At 64.0% G+C, this 16,814-nt stretch overlaps 1 protein-coding gene across 5 annotated transcripts in view; it reads left to right on the forward strand.

The window, feature by feature from the left end:
• Positions 1-1,935: 1,935 nt before the first annotated feature.
• Positions 1,936-16,814, forward strand: part of ATP2B3 (ATPase plasma membrane Ca2+ transporting 3) — a gene marked incomplete at both ends in the record, with an annotated part of 37,747 nt that continues 22,868 nt past the window's right edge. For 2 of the 5 annotated variants that reach the window (XM_084258415.1, XM_084258416.1), the window contains 11 exons: positions 1,936-2,143; positions 6,401-6,598; positions 6,753-7,010; positions 7,419-7,544; positions 8,030-8,155; positions 10,688-10,729; positions 12,189-12,353; positions 12,634-12,848; positions 13,424-13,666; positions 13,985-14,223; positions 16,566-16,800. In XM_084258415.1, coding sequence (XP_084114541.1) covers positions 1,936-2,143; positions 6,401-6,598; positions 6,753-7,010; positions 7,419-7,544; positions 8,030-8,155; positions 10,688-10,729; positions 12,189-12,353; positions 12,634-12,848; positions 13,424-13,666; positions 13,985-14,223; positions 16,566-16,800 — 2,055 coding nt within the window. Of the gene's footprint in view, positions 2,144-6,400; positions 6,599-6,752; positions 7,011-7,418; positions 7,545-8,029; positions 8,217-10,687; positions 10,730-12,153; positions 12,354-12,633; positions 12,849-13,423; positions 13,667-13,984; positions 14,224-16,565; positions 16,801-16,814 lie in introns of all 5 variants that reach the window. The other 3 variants (XM_084258414.1, XM_084258417.1, XM_084258418.1) reach the window with 3 other exon arrangements.

Raw genomic sequence — 16,814 nt, forward strand, 5'->3', positions numbered from 1 at the left:
TGCCCCTTCCTTGAGGCCTCCAGACCAAACCTCCCACCCCACCACAGTTGCACCTCAAGCCTCCCAGGTGGTTTTGCCCACACCCTCCACCAGGAGCTGCTCCATCCCTGCCTGCCAGGCCTGTGAGGTAGATGCTAGGGAAATATCTGTCAGATGGCAAGTGGAAGCCTGGGCGGGCGGAAGTGCTGCGTGGGAGACAGGGAGGACGGCGCAGTCCTGAGCCTGCCATTTTGTTCCCGCGTCTTCTGGCAGTGAAGGCCGCTCCACATGGAAGTGCCTGGAGACTTAACACTTAGGTGCCTGTACTTGAAGCACGGGGATTCCCGAGGATGGCCATTTCCCAAGCGCCCTGTGCCTCCCAGGCCTTGCCGGAGCCACTGTCTTCTTCACAGCTCGGGGCCCATGTGTCCCGGGCCCTCAAGGCTGTGGGCCTGGGAGCCAGGTCCTTCAATCCCCCTGACGCCAGCCCAGTCCCCTGGGGCTATGCTCTCCAGAGTGCAGAGGTTCTCTCTTGGCCTCTGGGCTATTGTGTGTCCACCGATGATTCTGAATCAGAAACCAGGATCAATGATCAAACTGTGCTTCGCAGAGAAGTCTCCCCAAAGACAAGGGGTCGACACCCGATGAGCCATGTTGTTAGGCCTCTTTGCTTGTGTAAAGGTCAAGGACATGTGCCCCGCGGTTGGTTCAGTGCGAAGGCTTAGCACGTGCCTTGGAGGCCGCTCCCTCTTCTGTGCGGGCTGGGAAGGCATGTGGAGCAAGAGCAGCAGAAGCTTGGGGCCCAGGACAGGCGGTGCAGAAGGCCTCCATGATCTTCGTGTCACATCCTATCAATGCCATGGGCGGTGCCTCAGCAGGTGGGGATGGCGGAGGCCCAGTGTGGGGACAGTGACAGATGACACTCACGACAGCCTGTGCAGGGGGGAGGCAAGGTGTCGCTGTGGGAAACCCCAGCTCCTTACTCTGTCCTCTGGGAGCCAGAGAGGGCGGCACCTGGCACGGGCCGGGCACAGACAGAGCCCTTCACCAGTCCTGCTTTCCGCTCTCTCCCTATCCCTGCCACTCTTTGCCCTCCATCCCCTTCCTTACCGCCCCCCCTCGCCCCTTTGCCCCTTCTCTTCTCCTCCCTCACTGTCTTGTCTCTGCCTCTCTCCTCCTCTCCCTCTGGGCATCCTCCTTCCTCGCCCGGCCTCCGGGCACCTCGGGGCAGCAGAGACACTGTGCCCTGAGCCTTGACCTGGTGCACAGCTGACCCTGTCCATGGCTTGGCCTGCATCCTGGACCCCCGCGCGCCTCCGGGCCTGAAACCCCTGAGGCTGTCCCCGCCCAGAGACTGCCGCCTGGGGCTCGGAGCACAGCGACCCTGCAGGGCCAGCAGTCGTCAGGCAAGAGAGGGAACAGAAGGCTCGAGGTGGGGCAGGAGCATGGGCAGTGTGCCAGAGCGCCCACCCCGCCAGGCAAGACCGCATCCATCCATGCGCTGCTGCGCTCACTTCGGTGTGGGGGCCAAGACACCTGGGCCCAGGCCACCCCAAGCCGCCCTTGCTCGGCAGTGCTGGCGCTGCCAGTGGCAGGGTCCTTGGCAGAAGGCGCTGCCGCCTCCTCCCACCCTACCTGGGCAAGCCCCTGGGGTTGGGACGCTCTCCGTGGGCAGGGCTGGGGAGACAGCCTGGCAGGTGGCCCAAGCTGGGAGGTGACTTTGGTATTCAGTGAGTCAAGGCCCAACTGAGGACAGATTTACAGAGAAGCTTCTAGAAGAGCAGACTTTGGTTTCGCCTCAACTGTGCCCCTGGCTTCTTTTCACCTTCTCCCCAGGTGTCTGCCCTTGGCTGCTTCCCCTCTCCCACCACTGCCGCATCCCACCTCGACACTGGGACCTCAGGTGGCCACCTGCCCCTAACTGAGGCTGAGCCAGGACAGAGTCCGGGAGGCAGGATGGGCGACATGGCCAACAGCTCCATCGAGTTCCACCCCAAGCCTCAGCCACAACGGGAGGCCCCGCATGCCGGCGGCTTCGGGTGCACGCTGGCTGAGCTGCGTTCCCTCATGGAGCTCCGAGGGGCTGAGGCGCTGCAGAAGGTCCAGGAAGCCTATGGGGATGTTGGCGGGCTCTGCAGGAGGCTGAGAACGTCGCCCACGGAGGGTAAGTCAGCCAGCCGGGCCTCGCGCCCTGGGCCCAGCGCCTCCCGCGGCCTTTAGAAGATACCCCCTCCCCGCAGCGGGGCACTGCACACCACTCAGCTCTTCCTGGAGGGGCTCTTGACCCTGACTGCGGTCCTCCAGGGCAGCCGTTTGCCCTGGAGCAAGAGCCACACCCAGCGAGCAGCATGGCCTCTGAGCGGCCTGCAGCGTCCACACCTCCAGACACGGACGCCCCTCTCCCATCTCCTCTTTCGACAAAGTAGAAATAGAGGAACAGAGATGGTGAACACAACCCTCAGCAGCGTTCCTGAGAACTGGGGTACATGGAAGAGGAGGAGGGGACAGTCCCTGCCCGTATGTTGGGGTTCCCTATGTCCAGTTGAGGGGGACAGGAAGAGGAAGAAGGGGCACACAGGGCAGGCCTCTCAAGGCTCAGGAGACAGGGGACCTCTCGCTGGGAACGGAGGTGTGGCCTGGAAACCATGGGGCCAGGCGCCCAGCATCCGGAGGGGAGGCACAAGCCCGAGGACACGGTGCCGGGCTCAGCAGGTGTGCTGCAGGGGCCCTGTCCTCGAGAGGCCACCTTGGGTGGCCCCTCTGCTCCAAAGGCCCTATTGCGCACCAGCCTTCCCCAGTCCTGGCTGTTGCGTCTGCTAGGAGGCGGGGACCCCCAGGAGCCAGGCTCAGCCCCGGCCCCAGGAGTTGGCCCTTCCCTCGCGGGATCCTGGGGCCGACCCGGTTGGTGGCCAGGCTGCTCCCGGCCAGTGCCGGTTCATCTCAGGGGCCGTGGCTCTGCCTCGGCACCTTCGCCACCCACGCCCCCCGTGGCCCGCTGCCCTGGCCGAGTCCTTATCTCCTGCTCCCTGGCCCCGTCTGCCTGCGAGGGGCATGTGGGCTGCATGAGGGAGACAGCCCACCCAGGAGGCCGCGGGCCTGAGGGCCGGGTGAGCGTGCCCACCAGCCAGGTTGGGAACACCGCCAAAGTAAGGGGCCTCCCCAGCCGCCCCGGGGCTCTGGCTGGGTGCTCTGGAGCGAGCGCCTGGCCTGGCCGGCATGTCAGCCAGGAAGATGCTGGGCTCGGGACCAAAGGCTCGCTCCACCCTCCTCACCCACCCGTGGGGCTTGGGGCGGCTGGGGTGCAGGGCTATCTAGCCGCAAGCGCTCTGGCCGCTCCCAGATGAAAGGAAGCAGATGGGCTTCTGCCGGCAGCGCTTTCCTGCCTGTCAGGCCTTGTTAAATATTTAAAATGTCAAGGCCCCTGGGAAGCGGCCCGATTCCGCCTCTGGAGCGCAACTGCTGCCCGTGGAGGGGGCCGGAAGAAGGGCAGGTGTTCATGTGGGTGGCCTGCCCACAGCAGTAGGGTTGGACAGGCCTGGTCTGCACCCCAAAGAATGAGGACAGGAGGGTTACCCCTCCTGTTGCCAACCCGGGAGCCCTTGAACTGCAGGCACCAGAGGAGTGACAGCCACCACCCCCTGCAAGTGTGGGGTCCCTTGGTGCCTGCTGACTTGGCCCCAAATTCTCACCCAGAGCCCTCATCCTACTCAGACACAGAAGCCTGAGCTCATGGGAGGGACTGCCCTAGCTGTGGCCCAGGCTCCATGCACCCGCCTGGCAAGGTGGGCAGGCTGTAGATGCCAGCAGGGTGGCGCTGTGGAGCCGGCATGGAGGGCATGGCGTGTCGAGGACTCGTCTTTGGCCATCAGCACTTCCACGGGCTCGACCTTTGTAGAGATCCAAGAGGAGCCCATAAACTGAGAGCCTGGGTCTTAGGCCCAGCCCCGTGGCAGGCCCTCTGGGGGACTCTGGATCTACCCCTTCCCTGTCTGGCCTCCACGGCGATCATGGAAAGGAAGGGGTAGATTAACCGGAGCCACACCATGGGGTCCTAATCCAATTCTGGTGGCATCTGGCCTCTGCTTTGGGCAGGGCGCCCATCGGTGTCCATGCCAACCATCCAACCCCTGCCCCCACACCCTGCACCGTGGCCCCACTCGGGGGCCTGCAGGCCAGCACAGGGGCTGCAGCTGCCTTCCACCCTTCCTGGGGGTGCTTGGGCCAGCAGCTGTCGGAGCCCAGCCTGCAGCAAGGCCTAGGCAGGTCTAGGGTGAGGGAGGGAGGAGCTTCTGCAGCATTAAGGGCAAACCAAGGCCAAGGGAGAGGTTAGGGGAGGGGAGGAGGGGGGAGGGAGAGGAGAGGGAGGCAGAGAACTCCCAAGGAGGGGCCCCAGGGTCAACTTTCCTTGGGGAGAATGGGGTCAGGTGCCTGGCAGCCTGCGGGCTGGGCGGTGGGCCTCTGTCCTCCCTGGAGGTTCCAGGTCAATGCCTTTCCCCACAGGCGGGGCAGTGGGGACCCTGCGTGGCTGGGAGGCTCCAGATTCAGGGGCCCCCCTCATGCTCACCCTGCCTTTCATATATCCCACAGCTCGAGGACACAGGCTTCAGTCAAGAGAGGGGCGGGCCCCTTGGCTGGGCCCCTGCCCGTAGAAGGGGAGGCCCTAAGCTTCTCCCAGACACCCAACTGGGGAAATGCAGCTTCTAGAAACTTGAGCTGAGGTGGGGCCATGCATGTTGAGGCCAGGAGGAGAAAGACAGGGACAGCTGCAGCTCTCCTGGGGTGAGGACAGCGTGTGGTCACCGCCTGGCGTGAGACAGGGCCACGGCTGTCCCGGGCGGGCATTCATTCTAGTCAGGCCTTCCACCACGGGACCCACCCTGGCTGACCCAGAAGCTCTTCCCTGCCCAGGGCAGCCCACCTCCTTTCCACCCAATTCCTTCTATGCCACGCTTCTCGCCTTCTTGCTGTCCAGTTGTCAAGGGAGGGGGGCTAATTCTTGTCTTGTGTTTCTCCTCAAATATGCTATGAACACCCCAGAGATTGGGCCAGCAACCCCATCCGCAGCAGCTCTCCGGGGCTGGGAGCCGCAGGGCGCTCTCTGTCCACTGGGTGTCAGTGTGAAGCCAGGCACTGGCAGGGGGCAGAGATGAGAGAAAGTGGGGAACAGCTGTACCACAGGGGGCCATGTATGGATGGGCCTGGAGGGGCAGACAGGCCTGTCCGGAAACAGTATGGAAGGCTCAAGGCGGGACCCATCTGCTGGCCTCGGGAAATGTGGCCAAGTGGGTGTCCGGGCTCAGAAGGCCGGTGGCCTGAAGGGTACTAGAGCCACATGGAAGCTTCTGGGACCTTCAGAGCTGGGCCAAGGAGTCTAGAGGCAGACCCTGTTTGTGTGTTAATTCCGAGGTCACCCAGGCCTGGCCACCTCCCTCCCGGCTCTCAAACAGCAGCTTGTTCAGGGTGTGGGGGTGTCCCAGGACCCTGGCACCCTGTAGGCAGGCTTCTCTCAGGGGGCCCTGACCTTGACAGAGTGGCTGTGGGTGTCGTTCAAGTTGCCGTGTAGACGTTCAGCAACTGTCACAGGTCCAGTCCCACGGGGTGGGGGGAGGCGGCGGGGGATGTCCCCTCCTTTACCGTGCCCCACCACAGCTCCGGGGGAGGTCTCAGGAAGGGGACAGCTGTCTGCAGTGGGTGGCCTTGAGGGCAGGGTCTGGGGGTCCTCCCTGGCACCTCCTGGGTGCCCTGGGCGCCAGGCCCTTGCTGAACGGCGAGAGCAAGACTGAGCTGGTCCCTGCGCTGCTGGAGCCCGCCCTCTCCTAGGTCCCGACACCACATTGGCCTCTTGGTGGCTCGATGTCTGTGAAGCGCCTGTCACCCTTGCCGGGGCCAAGGGAGCGGGGCAGCAGAGAGGACACACAGGCCCAGGGTCCTTACCCGCCCCAGCTTCAGTTTCCTCATCTGGAACCTGGAGGGGACTGGATAAGCACCTCTGGCCCTTCACAACCTCTTGGGGTTCAGCTACCTGGGCCCAACTGAGAGTGGGATGCTCACTTGTCCCCACCCCATCTCCGGGGATGACACCCAGCCCTCCCCCACTTTGCTGTCATGATGCCACGCCTGTCTCTAACTTCCCACCAGACGGTTCCGCACCCTCCCTAGGCCTCCCAGGGGGGTCGGGAGCAGGGTCTGGCCCTTCCTTGTACTGGGGGCCCGCGCTGTCTGGGCAGCCGGAGGGCCGCGCACATGGACACACACCCCCTGGGGCCTGCAGGCTCCAGCCCCAGGCCCATGCAGTGGCCACCTCCAGGCCACATGGGGTCACAGGAGCGATGGGCTGCCGGGCCAGCAGGGCAGCAGAGTGGGGCCACGGGGGCCTCTCCCAAGCCTCCTGGGCCTGTGCCCTCCATCTGGTGCCACGCAGGTCTGGCAGACAACGCCAACGACTTGGAGAAGCGCAGGCAGATCTACGGGCAGAACTTCATCCCTCCCAAGCAGCCCAAGACCTTCCTGCAGCTGGTGTGGGAGGCGCTGCAGGACGTGACCCTCATCATCCTGGAGGTGGCCGCCATTGTCTCCCTGGGCCTCTCTTTCTACGCGCCTCCGGGAGAGGAGAGTGAAGGTGAGGGGCTGGCAGGATCTGTGGGTGGGGGAGCTGTGGAATTGGAGAGGAGGGAGGGTCACAGACTGTCCCCCACCCCGGCGGCAGGAAGGCCCTGCCGCGTGAGCGTGACTGCCGTGCCCCCTCTGCCCTTTCCTTCTGCCCTCGGGCACAGCATGCGGGAATGTGTCAGCTGGCGCAGAAGACGAAGGGGAGGCGGAGGCTGGCTGGATTGAAGGCGCCGCCATCCTTCTCTCCGTCATCTGCGTGGTCCTGGTCACGGCCTTCAATGACTGGAGCAAGGAGAAGCAGTTCCGGGGCCTGCAGAGCCGCATCGAGCAGGAGCAGAAGTTCACGGTCATCCGCAATGGGCAGCTCCTCCAAGTCCCTGTGGCCGCGCTGGTCGTGGGGGACATCGCGCAGGTCAAGTATGGTGCGTGTGCTGTCACTGCCCCTCCCGGGGGGCCGGTAGGCCAGCCGCTGGTCCAGGGGGTGGGGGCTTTCCTGGGGCCCCCTGGTCAGGCCCTTCTCAACTGGCCACTGAGCTTGGCACGCTGCAGGCACCATTCTATGTTCACCAACGGCCCCAGCTGGCAGCCCGGAGCACAGGGACCTCTGGAGGCCAGAGGTGGGGGCTGGCAGGAGGCCAAGCACCAGGGTGGGTTTCGGAGGGTGTCAGAGAGCCAGAGCAGGGGCACCTGCAGAGGGCTTCCCCGGGGCCAGGGGTAGGTGTGACCCCCCCAGAAAGGAAGAAGGCCCCACTTCCATAGGGGCCTCCCTGGTCAGGTGTCGGGGCGGGGCTGCCTGAACCTCCTGCACTCTGGCTGCCCTGCTGCCTTAGGGGACCTGCTGCCGGCCGACGGGGTGCTCATTCAGGGCAACGACCTGAAGATCGACGAGAGCTCCCTGACCGGAGAGTCCGACCACGTGCGCAAGTCTGCCGACAAGGACCCCATGCTGCTCTCAGGTGTGGCCCGGCCGCCCACCGGCAGGCGGCAGCCCCACCTCCCTCTGGGACAGCGCAGACTCTCCCTCAACTAGGGCTTCCCGGAATATCCTTCCGGGGGCGGGAGTCTGAAGGCCTCTGCCTCTGCAGGGCTGCCTGGAGGCTCGGTGGGAGTGGCTCTTGCCTCAGGGGCATCGTGGTCCCTCCCCATGCTCCCAGGGCCCTGGTGTCCTGAACAGGAAGCCCCTAGAGGTGAGGCTGGCTCTCGGTCAGCATTGCACTGTGCTCTTCCACATCCCACACCATCGAGAAGAGCCAGTGGGGGGCGGTGTTCCCTTTCCAGAAGGTTCTTACTTAGTGCAGTCTCATCCCAGGGGCAAAGGCCCTGTGAGAAGGAGTAGAAAGGCCTGTGAGCGCCCCACCCCCGAGCTGGGCCGCAGGGCTGAGCATGCCTCCCACCTGATGGGGCAACCTCCTCTACCTCGGTCTTTGTATTGCTGTGCCAGGCACTCATGTCATGGAGGGTTCCGGAAGAATGGTGGTGACGGCCGTTGGTGTGAACTCCCAGACAGGCATCATCTTTACTTTGCTTGGAGCCGGCGGAGAGGAGGAGGAGAAGAAGGAGAAGAAAGGTAACAGGCCAAGCCCTTGCTTCCTGGCAGGGCCCAGATGGCCCTCGGCGCTGGGGGAACAGTGCTAAGGGGGTGGGAGGTCATACCCTCTCTTCGTCCTTTTCGGGAAGTCTTTCTCCAGGGTCTCTGACCTGGAGCTGGCAGGTCAGGAGACCCTCCAGTTGTGGTTCACAATGCCATCCCTCGGCTGGCCTAGGCCTGCAGGCTTGCTGATGTATGTGTCACCAAGGTGCACAGAGCGCCTGGCCTGGGCAAGAGACAGGCTCAGAGAGGGGCTGGTCGCCCCAGCTTGGGATGCTGCTGGTGGTGCCTCATGCCCACCTATGGGGGTGTTCAACCCCATGGTGAGGTCATGAGGAGATGTGGGTCGTGAAGCCAGAGACGGAAGACTCTGGAGAACGAGGGCCCCAACTCCACAAGGGCCGTCCAGGTGAAAGGAAGCTGAGTGACATGGCGGCCGTTATCCCAAGGGAGGCAGTGCCAAGGGGCCTTCTGAGACCCTGGCTCTGCAGCCACGCTGGCCTCCCTGGCACCCTGCCGCCCTCTGCTTCCTCATGCCAGCCCCAAGCCTGAGCATGTCCTTTCCACTCAGCAACGCAAGCTTCCAAAAACGCAGGGCTACCCCCAGTGTCCCCCCTGCCTTGCCCCCTTTCAGTTTATGACGCTGCTCATGACTCACCGTTCTTTGACCTGGCTTTGTCCTCAGACCTCTCCTGCAGCCAAACCAGGTGGGAAGTGGCTTTGTCTAGAGTGCTCCTCACCTCAGAGGATCCACCTGGGCCCAGCTGGAAGTGTCTGTGGGGAGAACATATGGGGTAGCCTGCCCCCCAGCCCTGAGCTAACACAGTGCTAGGCAGGGGACCAGGGGGTACCAGTCACCAGCCTCATGTCTGTCAGTCAAGGCCACTGGGATGGGTCAGCCTGGCTCCAGAACACAGGGGCAGGTCAGTGAAGAAGGCTGTGCTAGTGTCCCATGTGCAGGGCCACTGCCTGATGCGAGCCTCTGCTGCCCAGAAGCCTGCTCAGGCCCTGTCTCCAGCCTGGTCCCAGCCTCCCTGCATGGCCACCCTCTGCTCCTGCCGCCAAGCCCAGGCTGTCCACAGTGAGCACGCTGGGCCCACAGGTGGGCAAGTGGGAGGCTGGGCAGGGACCTTAGGCCTCTCACCCCAGTGGCCCAACTCACCTGGCCTGGCGACCCCTCCCCTAGTGATAGCCCAGTGGCTGGGTGGCAGGGGGTCCCTCACATCGGTGCCTTGCTGCCCAGGATTCCGGGCACTGTTCAGTCCCTTACATCTCACTGTCCTTCCTGACTCGGCCCTCGTCATCCTTAACAAAACTTGCCACCTCACGTTCCAGTCCCAGGCCCTGCTTTACTCCAGCACCCCCCACGTTGTGCTACTAAACGTAGGGAACACTTCCACCAGTCAGCTTCCTGGAGGAAAAACCCGAAGGAGGCCCTGGTGGGGAGCAGCGCTCTCACAGAACCGCCTTCTCCTCGGCACAAAGCCAGCACCTCCCTGTTGCCTCCCCCTTGCCCTGCTCGCTGCCCTCCCTGCCCCCCTCCTGGTCTTTTGCCTTTGGCCATGTCATGCTTCTTTTGGGGGTGCCCTCTTTCCCTTTCCTCTTCTGTGGCCCCCCCTGGGCCTCCTGCCCCTCAGGGCTATCCTCTGAGCTTCCTGCAACGTCCCTTCCTGGCGCTGAATTGCCAGCATATTTCTATGGGTTCCTCTACCCCCAGACTCTCCTTCACTTCTGAACCCCACTCCACACCCCCACAGAATCCCTGGGCAGAGAGGGCCAGACCTGCACCTTTCTCCACCCCAGAGGGGACCTCTCCCTGCTCCCTGGGGCCCCCACATGCAACCCTGCTACTTGGGAGCCGCCTGGCACACTCTGTTCATGGACCCCTGGCAACCTGAACTATGGGTGAGGGCTGACAGACCAGTGCACGGCCCTTCCTGCTGCGGATGGCGCGTCTGTGGACCAGAGCAGGGCAGGTACGGCCTGAGGAAATCACCTCAATTAGCTGGCCCGCCTGCGCCCTATGGCAGCAAAGCAGGAAGAGCCAGGGTGTGCTCCCCGCCACCGTCCCTGTGCCTGTTGAGACCCTGGGCCTGCCAGGCAGGCCTGGGCCTCCCAGAGTTGCCTTCCTTCCTGGCTTTGGAGACCAGAAGAGGGACAGCGCTGTTTACCTTGACCTTGGGAAGGCAGCCCTTCCAGAAACCTCTCACGTGGCCCAGGCTCTGCCCAGGGCTGGCTTTAGGCTTCACGGGAGGGCTGAGGTCAAGGCCCAGCGGAGCGCCGGCTGGGAGTCTCACTCAGGAAACCCAGAGTGTGCTGGTGGCCTGGCTTGCAGGGAGGTGGTGGAGTGTGTGTGGGAACCTGGGGAGCCTGGGGCACGGAGAAGGCCCCTCCCCCTGTGGTGGCCACACTGCGCGCTGAGCTCCCCCGCCCGCTGTCCTATGTGTGCGCGTGCCAGGGCCATGTGGACGTTCTCAAGTCTTGGTGTCTGTCGCTCCTCTTCCATTGTAGGCAAGCAGCAGGACGGGGCGATGGAGAGTAGCCAGACCAAAGGTAATGGGGTGCTCAGAGCTCCGGGTGCGGGTGGGGTTGGGGGAGGACGGGCCGCCACTGGGCAGGCTCAGTGCCCAGAGGTCAGGTGAGTAGGACAGCGGAAGCCCAGAGACGGCGACCCTCCAGGTCTAACCCAGCTTGGGCCTTTCCCAGACCGGCTGCCCTCTTCTGTGCCTTTGAGTTGGCAGAAGCCCAGGCCCCCCTCAGCCTGAAAGCCTGCAGGGTAGGGTTGCGCCAGCCGGAGGGCCGGGCAGCAGGACCCAGGAAGCAGGAGAAGCAGCTGATGGCAGCCCAAGCAGGAGAGTCAGGTCAGGCCAAGTCCACTGTGGCCTTGCACAGGCAGAAAGGGCTGGCAGTGGTCAGCCCCAGCCCCTGGGGGCCCAAAGGCAGCTAAAGCCCACAGGATAGGTCACCGTCCAGAAAGCTGAGCTCAGGAGCTGGGGGCTGTGCGTCACACCAGCAAACGGAGTTGGGAGGCCCCTGGGTTTGGGAGACCACTGGGACCAAGGAGACAGCCCCATGGCCAGAGCTCCCAGCTGGGGCAGGGAGTGGCAGTTGTGGGCATGGCGCAGGAGTGCCCAGCTGGGCCCGGCCTCTTGTGTGGCTGTGTCGGTGAGTGGTGCTGGGCCGTGGTGGGGAGAAGGGAGTGGTGGGCAGACTGGAGGAGACAGGCAGTGTTGAGACAGGGCAGTGCTGAGGCTGGGGCGCCAGAGCTGGTGCCAGGAGCACCAAGAGCCCCCTTGGGTGGGGACAAGGGTGGCAAGGGAACGGCGGAGTCACTAGTCTGGGCACCACTCTGGGTGGTGACTGACGGGATGGCATGGACCAGTCCGGTTGCAGACCCCAGCAGACTGTGGGGCTTGTGAGGCGGCAAAGGTAAAGGAGGCAGGTGTAGGACATGGCACCGCCATGGCAGGGCGCACAGGAACACAGGGCCCGCCTGGGGGGCAGAGGGGCCGGAAGTGGTAGAGAAAGGTGTGGGCTGACCCGCTGTGGCTGGAGTGGCTGAGGAGCGCAAGCGGGGAGAGAGGGGGCTGCCTGAGTGGGGAGCGAGGTGGAGAGAGGCATGGGGAAGTAGCTGGACAACAGTGGGCCAATGAATCAGCTCTGGGCTCTGGAATGTTCCTTGGGCCACAAGCCTCTGCTGTCAGGTATTGAGGTTTGGGGCGTTCCAGGACCAGCCACCCTGTCTGTGTGCCCAAGACACACCCTGTCTGTGTGTCACTTGTGCGTCCGTCTGTCCTTTCCCCAACGAGGCCCTGAGAGAACTGTCTGTGTCCCACCCAGCACAAGGCCGGCCCTTGGGAGGGCGGGACTGACCAGAGAGGAGGGAGGCAAGAGAGCAGAGAAGGCCCCTGAACCCGTCTCCTCTCTGTGGCATGGCCTGTCTCTCCCTGGTAGCTGGTACCCCAGCTGGCACACAGCCCTGACCTGGGTTTTGGGGTTCCTCTGTGTGCAGCTAAGAAGCAGGATGGGGCAGTTGCCATGGAAATGCAGCCCCTGAAGAGTGCGGAGGGTGGAGAGACGGAGGAGCGGGAGAAGAAGAAAGCCAGCGCGCCCAAGAAGGAGAAGTCGGTGCTGCAGGGCAAGCTCACCAAGCTGGCCGTGCAGATCGGGAAGGCAGGTGAGGCGGCCGCGGCGCAGGGAGCACAGGGGGTTGGGGTGTGGGCAGTGAGTGGCCGGCGGTACTGGCGAGGTGGCAGGGGACAAGCCGAGGGTGGTGATGGCCATCAGGACCTGGCTCAGCCCCCTCTGGTGAGCAAGGACCGCAACCCCCTGCTGAAAGCGCTGTCTGCGACGGTCTTACCTCGCTTTCCCTCTTGTTCTCTCTCTGCCTCGCCCCTTTCACCACCTCTTTCTGCCCCTGCCCTGTGCGGCCTCCATGGCGCCTGGTGGCTGGGCAGGGCTGGTGATGTCCGCCATCACTGTCATCATCCTGGTCCTTTACTTCGTGATCGAGACCTTCGTCGTTGACGGCCGGGTGTGGCTGGCCGAGTGCACGCCCGTCTACGTGCAGTACTTCGTGAAGTTCTTCATCATCGGGGTCACGGTGCTGGTCGTGGCTGTCCCCGAGGGCCTGCCCCTGGCTGTCACCATCTCCTTAGCCTATTCAGTCAAGGTAATGATGACAGTCCCGCAGGGATGACAATCCCTTGGCACTAGGGTGCACACCCAGTTCCGGGTGAGCTCACCGTGAGGACGGAAGAGGCTGGGGTCGCTCAGGAAGAGCAGAGGCTGAGCAGGGATTCAGAGGGCAGCTCTGCTGGTCTGTCTGCACTGAGGGCCCCACCAGTTTCCGGCAGCAGATGCTGGAAAGCAGATGGCAGCGGTGGGCCGGACCTGAGGCTTGGCCTCTGCGGGGTGAGGGTGGGGGCAGAATGGTGCAGGTGCAACTGGCCACGGAGGGGATCAGGAGAGAGCCAAAGACACCAGGAGACAGGGCTTTGGGGGTAGGGAGGGAGCTTCGGAGTCAGCAAGTAACAAAAGAGGGAGCAACTGTGGGCAGGGGAGATGCCTGGGGTGAGTGTGTGCTCAGCCTGTCTGGTGAGCGGCCTACAGGCTCTGCTGTCAGCCCGGTCAGGATCGAGGCCCCTCTGAGCTGTCAGCACCCCCCGGAGAGCTGCTCGGGCTGCCCCCGCCCCTGCGAGCCAACCCCGGGACAGCTGGCTCCCCAAGCCCCGTCTGCCCATCCAGAAAATGATGAAGGACAACAACCTGGTGCGCCACCTGGACGCCTGCGAGACCATGGGCAATGCCACGGCCATCTGCTCGGACAAGACGGGGACGCTGACCACCAACCGCATGACCGTGGTCCAGTCGTACCTCGGGGACACCCACTACAAAGAGATTCCCGCCCCCAGCGCCCTGACCCCCAAGATCCTCGACCTCCTGGTCCATGCCATCTCCATCAACAGTGCCTACACCACCAAAATACTAGTGAGCCAGCCGGCGCCGGTGGGGGGCAGGCCCCAGGGAGGGCACGAGGGAGTGCAGCGGGCCTCTCGGGAATTTTCGGGCAGAACTATGATGCGTTCTGGGCTGCCAGTCACCCCGGCCTCAGCGCAGCTGTCCTGGCTGTGTGCCAAGCCCCTTCTGAGCCCAGTGAAGGGTTCGAAACCTGGCAGCTGTCTGGTCAGCAGGGTGTCTGCTCCCTGCCACCCACACCCTAAAGACTGAGGAGCAGAGGCCAGGCTAGAGTGCGGGGGCCGTGTGGGTGGAGGGGGCCCGGGGCCAGGCTGCTTCTCTCACCCGCAGCCTCCAGAGAAGGAAGGCGGGCTCCCGCGCCAAGTGGGCAACAAGACGGAGTGCGCGCTGCTGGGCTTCGTGCTGGACCTGAAGCGGGACTTCCAGCCGCTGCGGGAGCAGGTGCCCGAGGACAGGCTGCACAAGGTGTACACCTTCAACTCGGTGCGCAAGTCCATGAGCACGGTCATCCGCACGGACGGCGGCTTCCGCCTCTTCAGCAAGGGCGCCTCGGAGATCCTGCTGAAAAAGTGAGCGGCGCGGGCAGGCAGGCCACAGGCCACAGGCCACAGGCCGGCGGGCAGGCGGGCAGGCGGGCAGGCGGGCTGGTGAGCGGGCCTCGACACTGCTTGTGCGCCGGAGGGCGGAGGTGAGCCCTTGCGAGCACTTTGCGGCAGGCAGTTCGGGGGAGCCTTGAGTGCACGCAGTGGGGCACTCCAGCCCCCGGCCTGTTCCAGAACTCGGCTGTCAGCCCGCAAAGACTGCCCGTCCAGCGCGCTGCTCTCTGAGCTCCGCCTTGGCCTCTTGCACGGCCCGCAGCCCGCACGACACCTGCGGCTCCTTTCACTGGGCTGTGTCGCACGCCCCGCTGGGGGCAGAGCCGGGCTCCCTTCCCTTCAGGGCCGAGCACAGCCCAGCGCTTGGGGGGACGCCCCTGTCTCCCGAGCTGGCAGAAGCCTGGTGTGCCCATGTCATCTGTCGCTGACCTTCCCATTCTCTTGGGGGGTCTTCCTGGGGGGGAGGGGTGGCCAGGTCCCCTGGGAAGTCCGTGTTGATCCTTTCAAGAAATTGTCAGACCGTTTTCCTGGGGTGCAGTCCATGTCACCCCCACTCTCCAGGAGGGCCCTGGCTTCTTGTCCTCAGCGATACGCAGCGCAAGGCGGGGCTCGGGGTGCCCGTGATTCCCATGGTCTGATACGCCTGCACCCCTCCTTCAAGTCCTTCACCATCTCCGCGCTAACCTACTTGTCCTGTGCCATCTGCGCGTGTGTCTCTTCACTCTCCTCATCAATATTTTTCACCCGTGTCTTGTTTCTTCTGTTGCTGGGAGATGTCACGGTCCATTTGACCATGGTGAAGGCCGCAGCCACGTCAACAGACCCAAGGCCACTGATCTGCCACTTCAAGTGGCTGAACAAGAGGGCGTGGGGGGACAAGTCTCTCACAGAAACCGTTAGGAAAGGCGGGGAGCAGGCTGCTTTACCTGCTGTCCCAGGCCCCCAGGCCGTGTGGGCTCAGTTGCAGCCCCCATGGGCGGCAGTCGGAGGCCAGCTGGCCCAGAGCCGCCTGCCAAGCCACCACCTGACTACCTCGAACCCGGTCGCAGCCAACCTGCACCTCCAGGACCCAGTCCTCTCAGGACATCCAGGACCTCCTCTGCCCCCAATGCGCCCCCACCTGGCCGTCCTCTGGCCTCTGCACATGGCTGCCCCATCAGAATGCTCTCCCCCAAACTCCACTGCCTCACCCACACAGCCATGTGGCAGCTGGACTTGGAGCCCCCCTCTTTCTGGGTGTCTTCCCAGGCAGGTACCATGGGTGGAAGCCCAATTTCTGAAGCTGGGGTCTGGACCCCATCGCCATATCTGCCCTTTGCTGGTTGTACAAGCAGGGGCGAGTGTCTCTACCACCCCAAGCCTCGGTGTCCCCTGTAAGCAGAAGACAGCAGGAGTGGGGACCTGCTGGCAATAGGTGAGGCCACACGAAGACAGGGTCCAGGCAGCTTCTGCAATGTTCATTCCCATCCCCCCATCCTGGCTTCCACAGCTTCTCCTTCCTCCCTTCCTCACGGGGCCCTTAGTCTCTTCTGCACCAGAGTCCTGCCAGGCCCTCCCACCCAAGCCCCTGAGAAGCTTCCAGGGCCAATAGGTGTCGTGCAAGCTCAGACTGTGGTTGCTGTCTTGTCATTTCCCTACCCTGGTCACAACTGATTGATCCTGGCGTTTGCTTTTTGCTGCTCCGTAACCCCAAAGCCCAATGGGGCAAGAGTGATGGACCTCAACTCCCACTGAGTCTGCATGCAGCTGCGGTAAGCGCTGTGTCTGCCCTGGCTCCTCCAGGCAACACAGGGAGCCCGAGCACTCCTAACCCGCACGGGCCCAGCATTCCAGGTCCTGGGGCTGCTGGGACGAGGCCCTGTGGACCCAAGGCCTCAGCGCTACACGGATCTGCTTCTCCCAGTGCTGGAGGCCAGAAGTACCAACTTGGGGTGTGGCCAGGACCTGGCTTACTCTGCAGCCTCTAGGGCGAGCCCTCCATGTCTCTCCAGCAGCCTAGGTGCTCCCGAGCTTGTAGACATGCCACACGGGCGCGTCTCTGCTGCACGTCCCGTGGCTCTCTCCCTGCACCTGTGTGTCCTCGTCTGTCTTTGTAGGACCCCGGCCGTTGCGGTGGGACCTACCCCCATCCAGTGTGGCCGCATCTAACATTTGCCATGACCTTATTTCTAAATGAGGTCACATTCCGGGGCTCTGGGGAGAACATGCCTTGTGGGGGAGGCCCCACACCAGCCCAGCTCCTCCCTCGTGCAGAACCCCCTCTGCTGTTGGATGGGGCCTCCGCCGAGGCGGGTCCTCTTTTCCGCCCCGCCCAGGTGCACCAACATCTTAAACAGCAACGGCGAGCTCCGTGGCTTCCGCCCTCGGGACAGGGACGACATGGTGAAGAAGGTCATCGAGCCCATGGCCTGCGACGGGCTGCGCACCATCTGCATCGCCTACCGGGACTTCCCGGCCGCGCAGGAGCCCGACTGGGACAACGAGAACGAGGTCGTGGGCGACCTCACCTGCATCGCCGTCGTGGGCATCGAGGATCCCGTGCGGCCGGAGGTAGCCGCCCTTTC

This window comes from Talpa europaea (assembly GCF_964194135.1).
Source record: "Talpa europaea genome assembly, chromosome: X".
Lineage (NCBI taxonomy): Eukaryota > Metazoa > Chordata > Mammalia > Eulipotyphla > Talpidae > Talpa > Talpa europaea.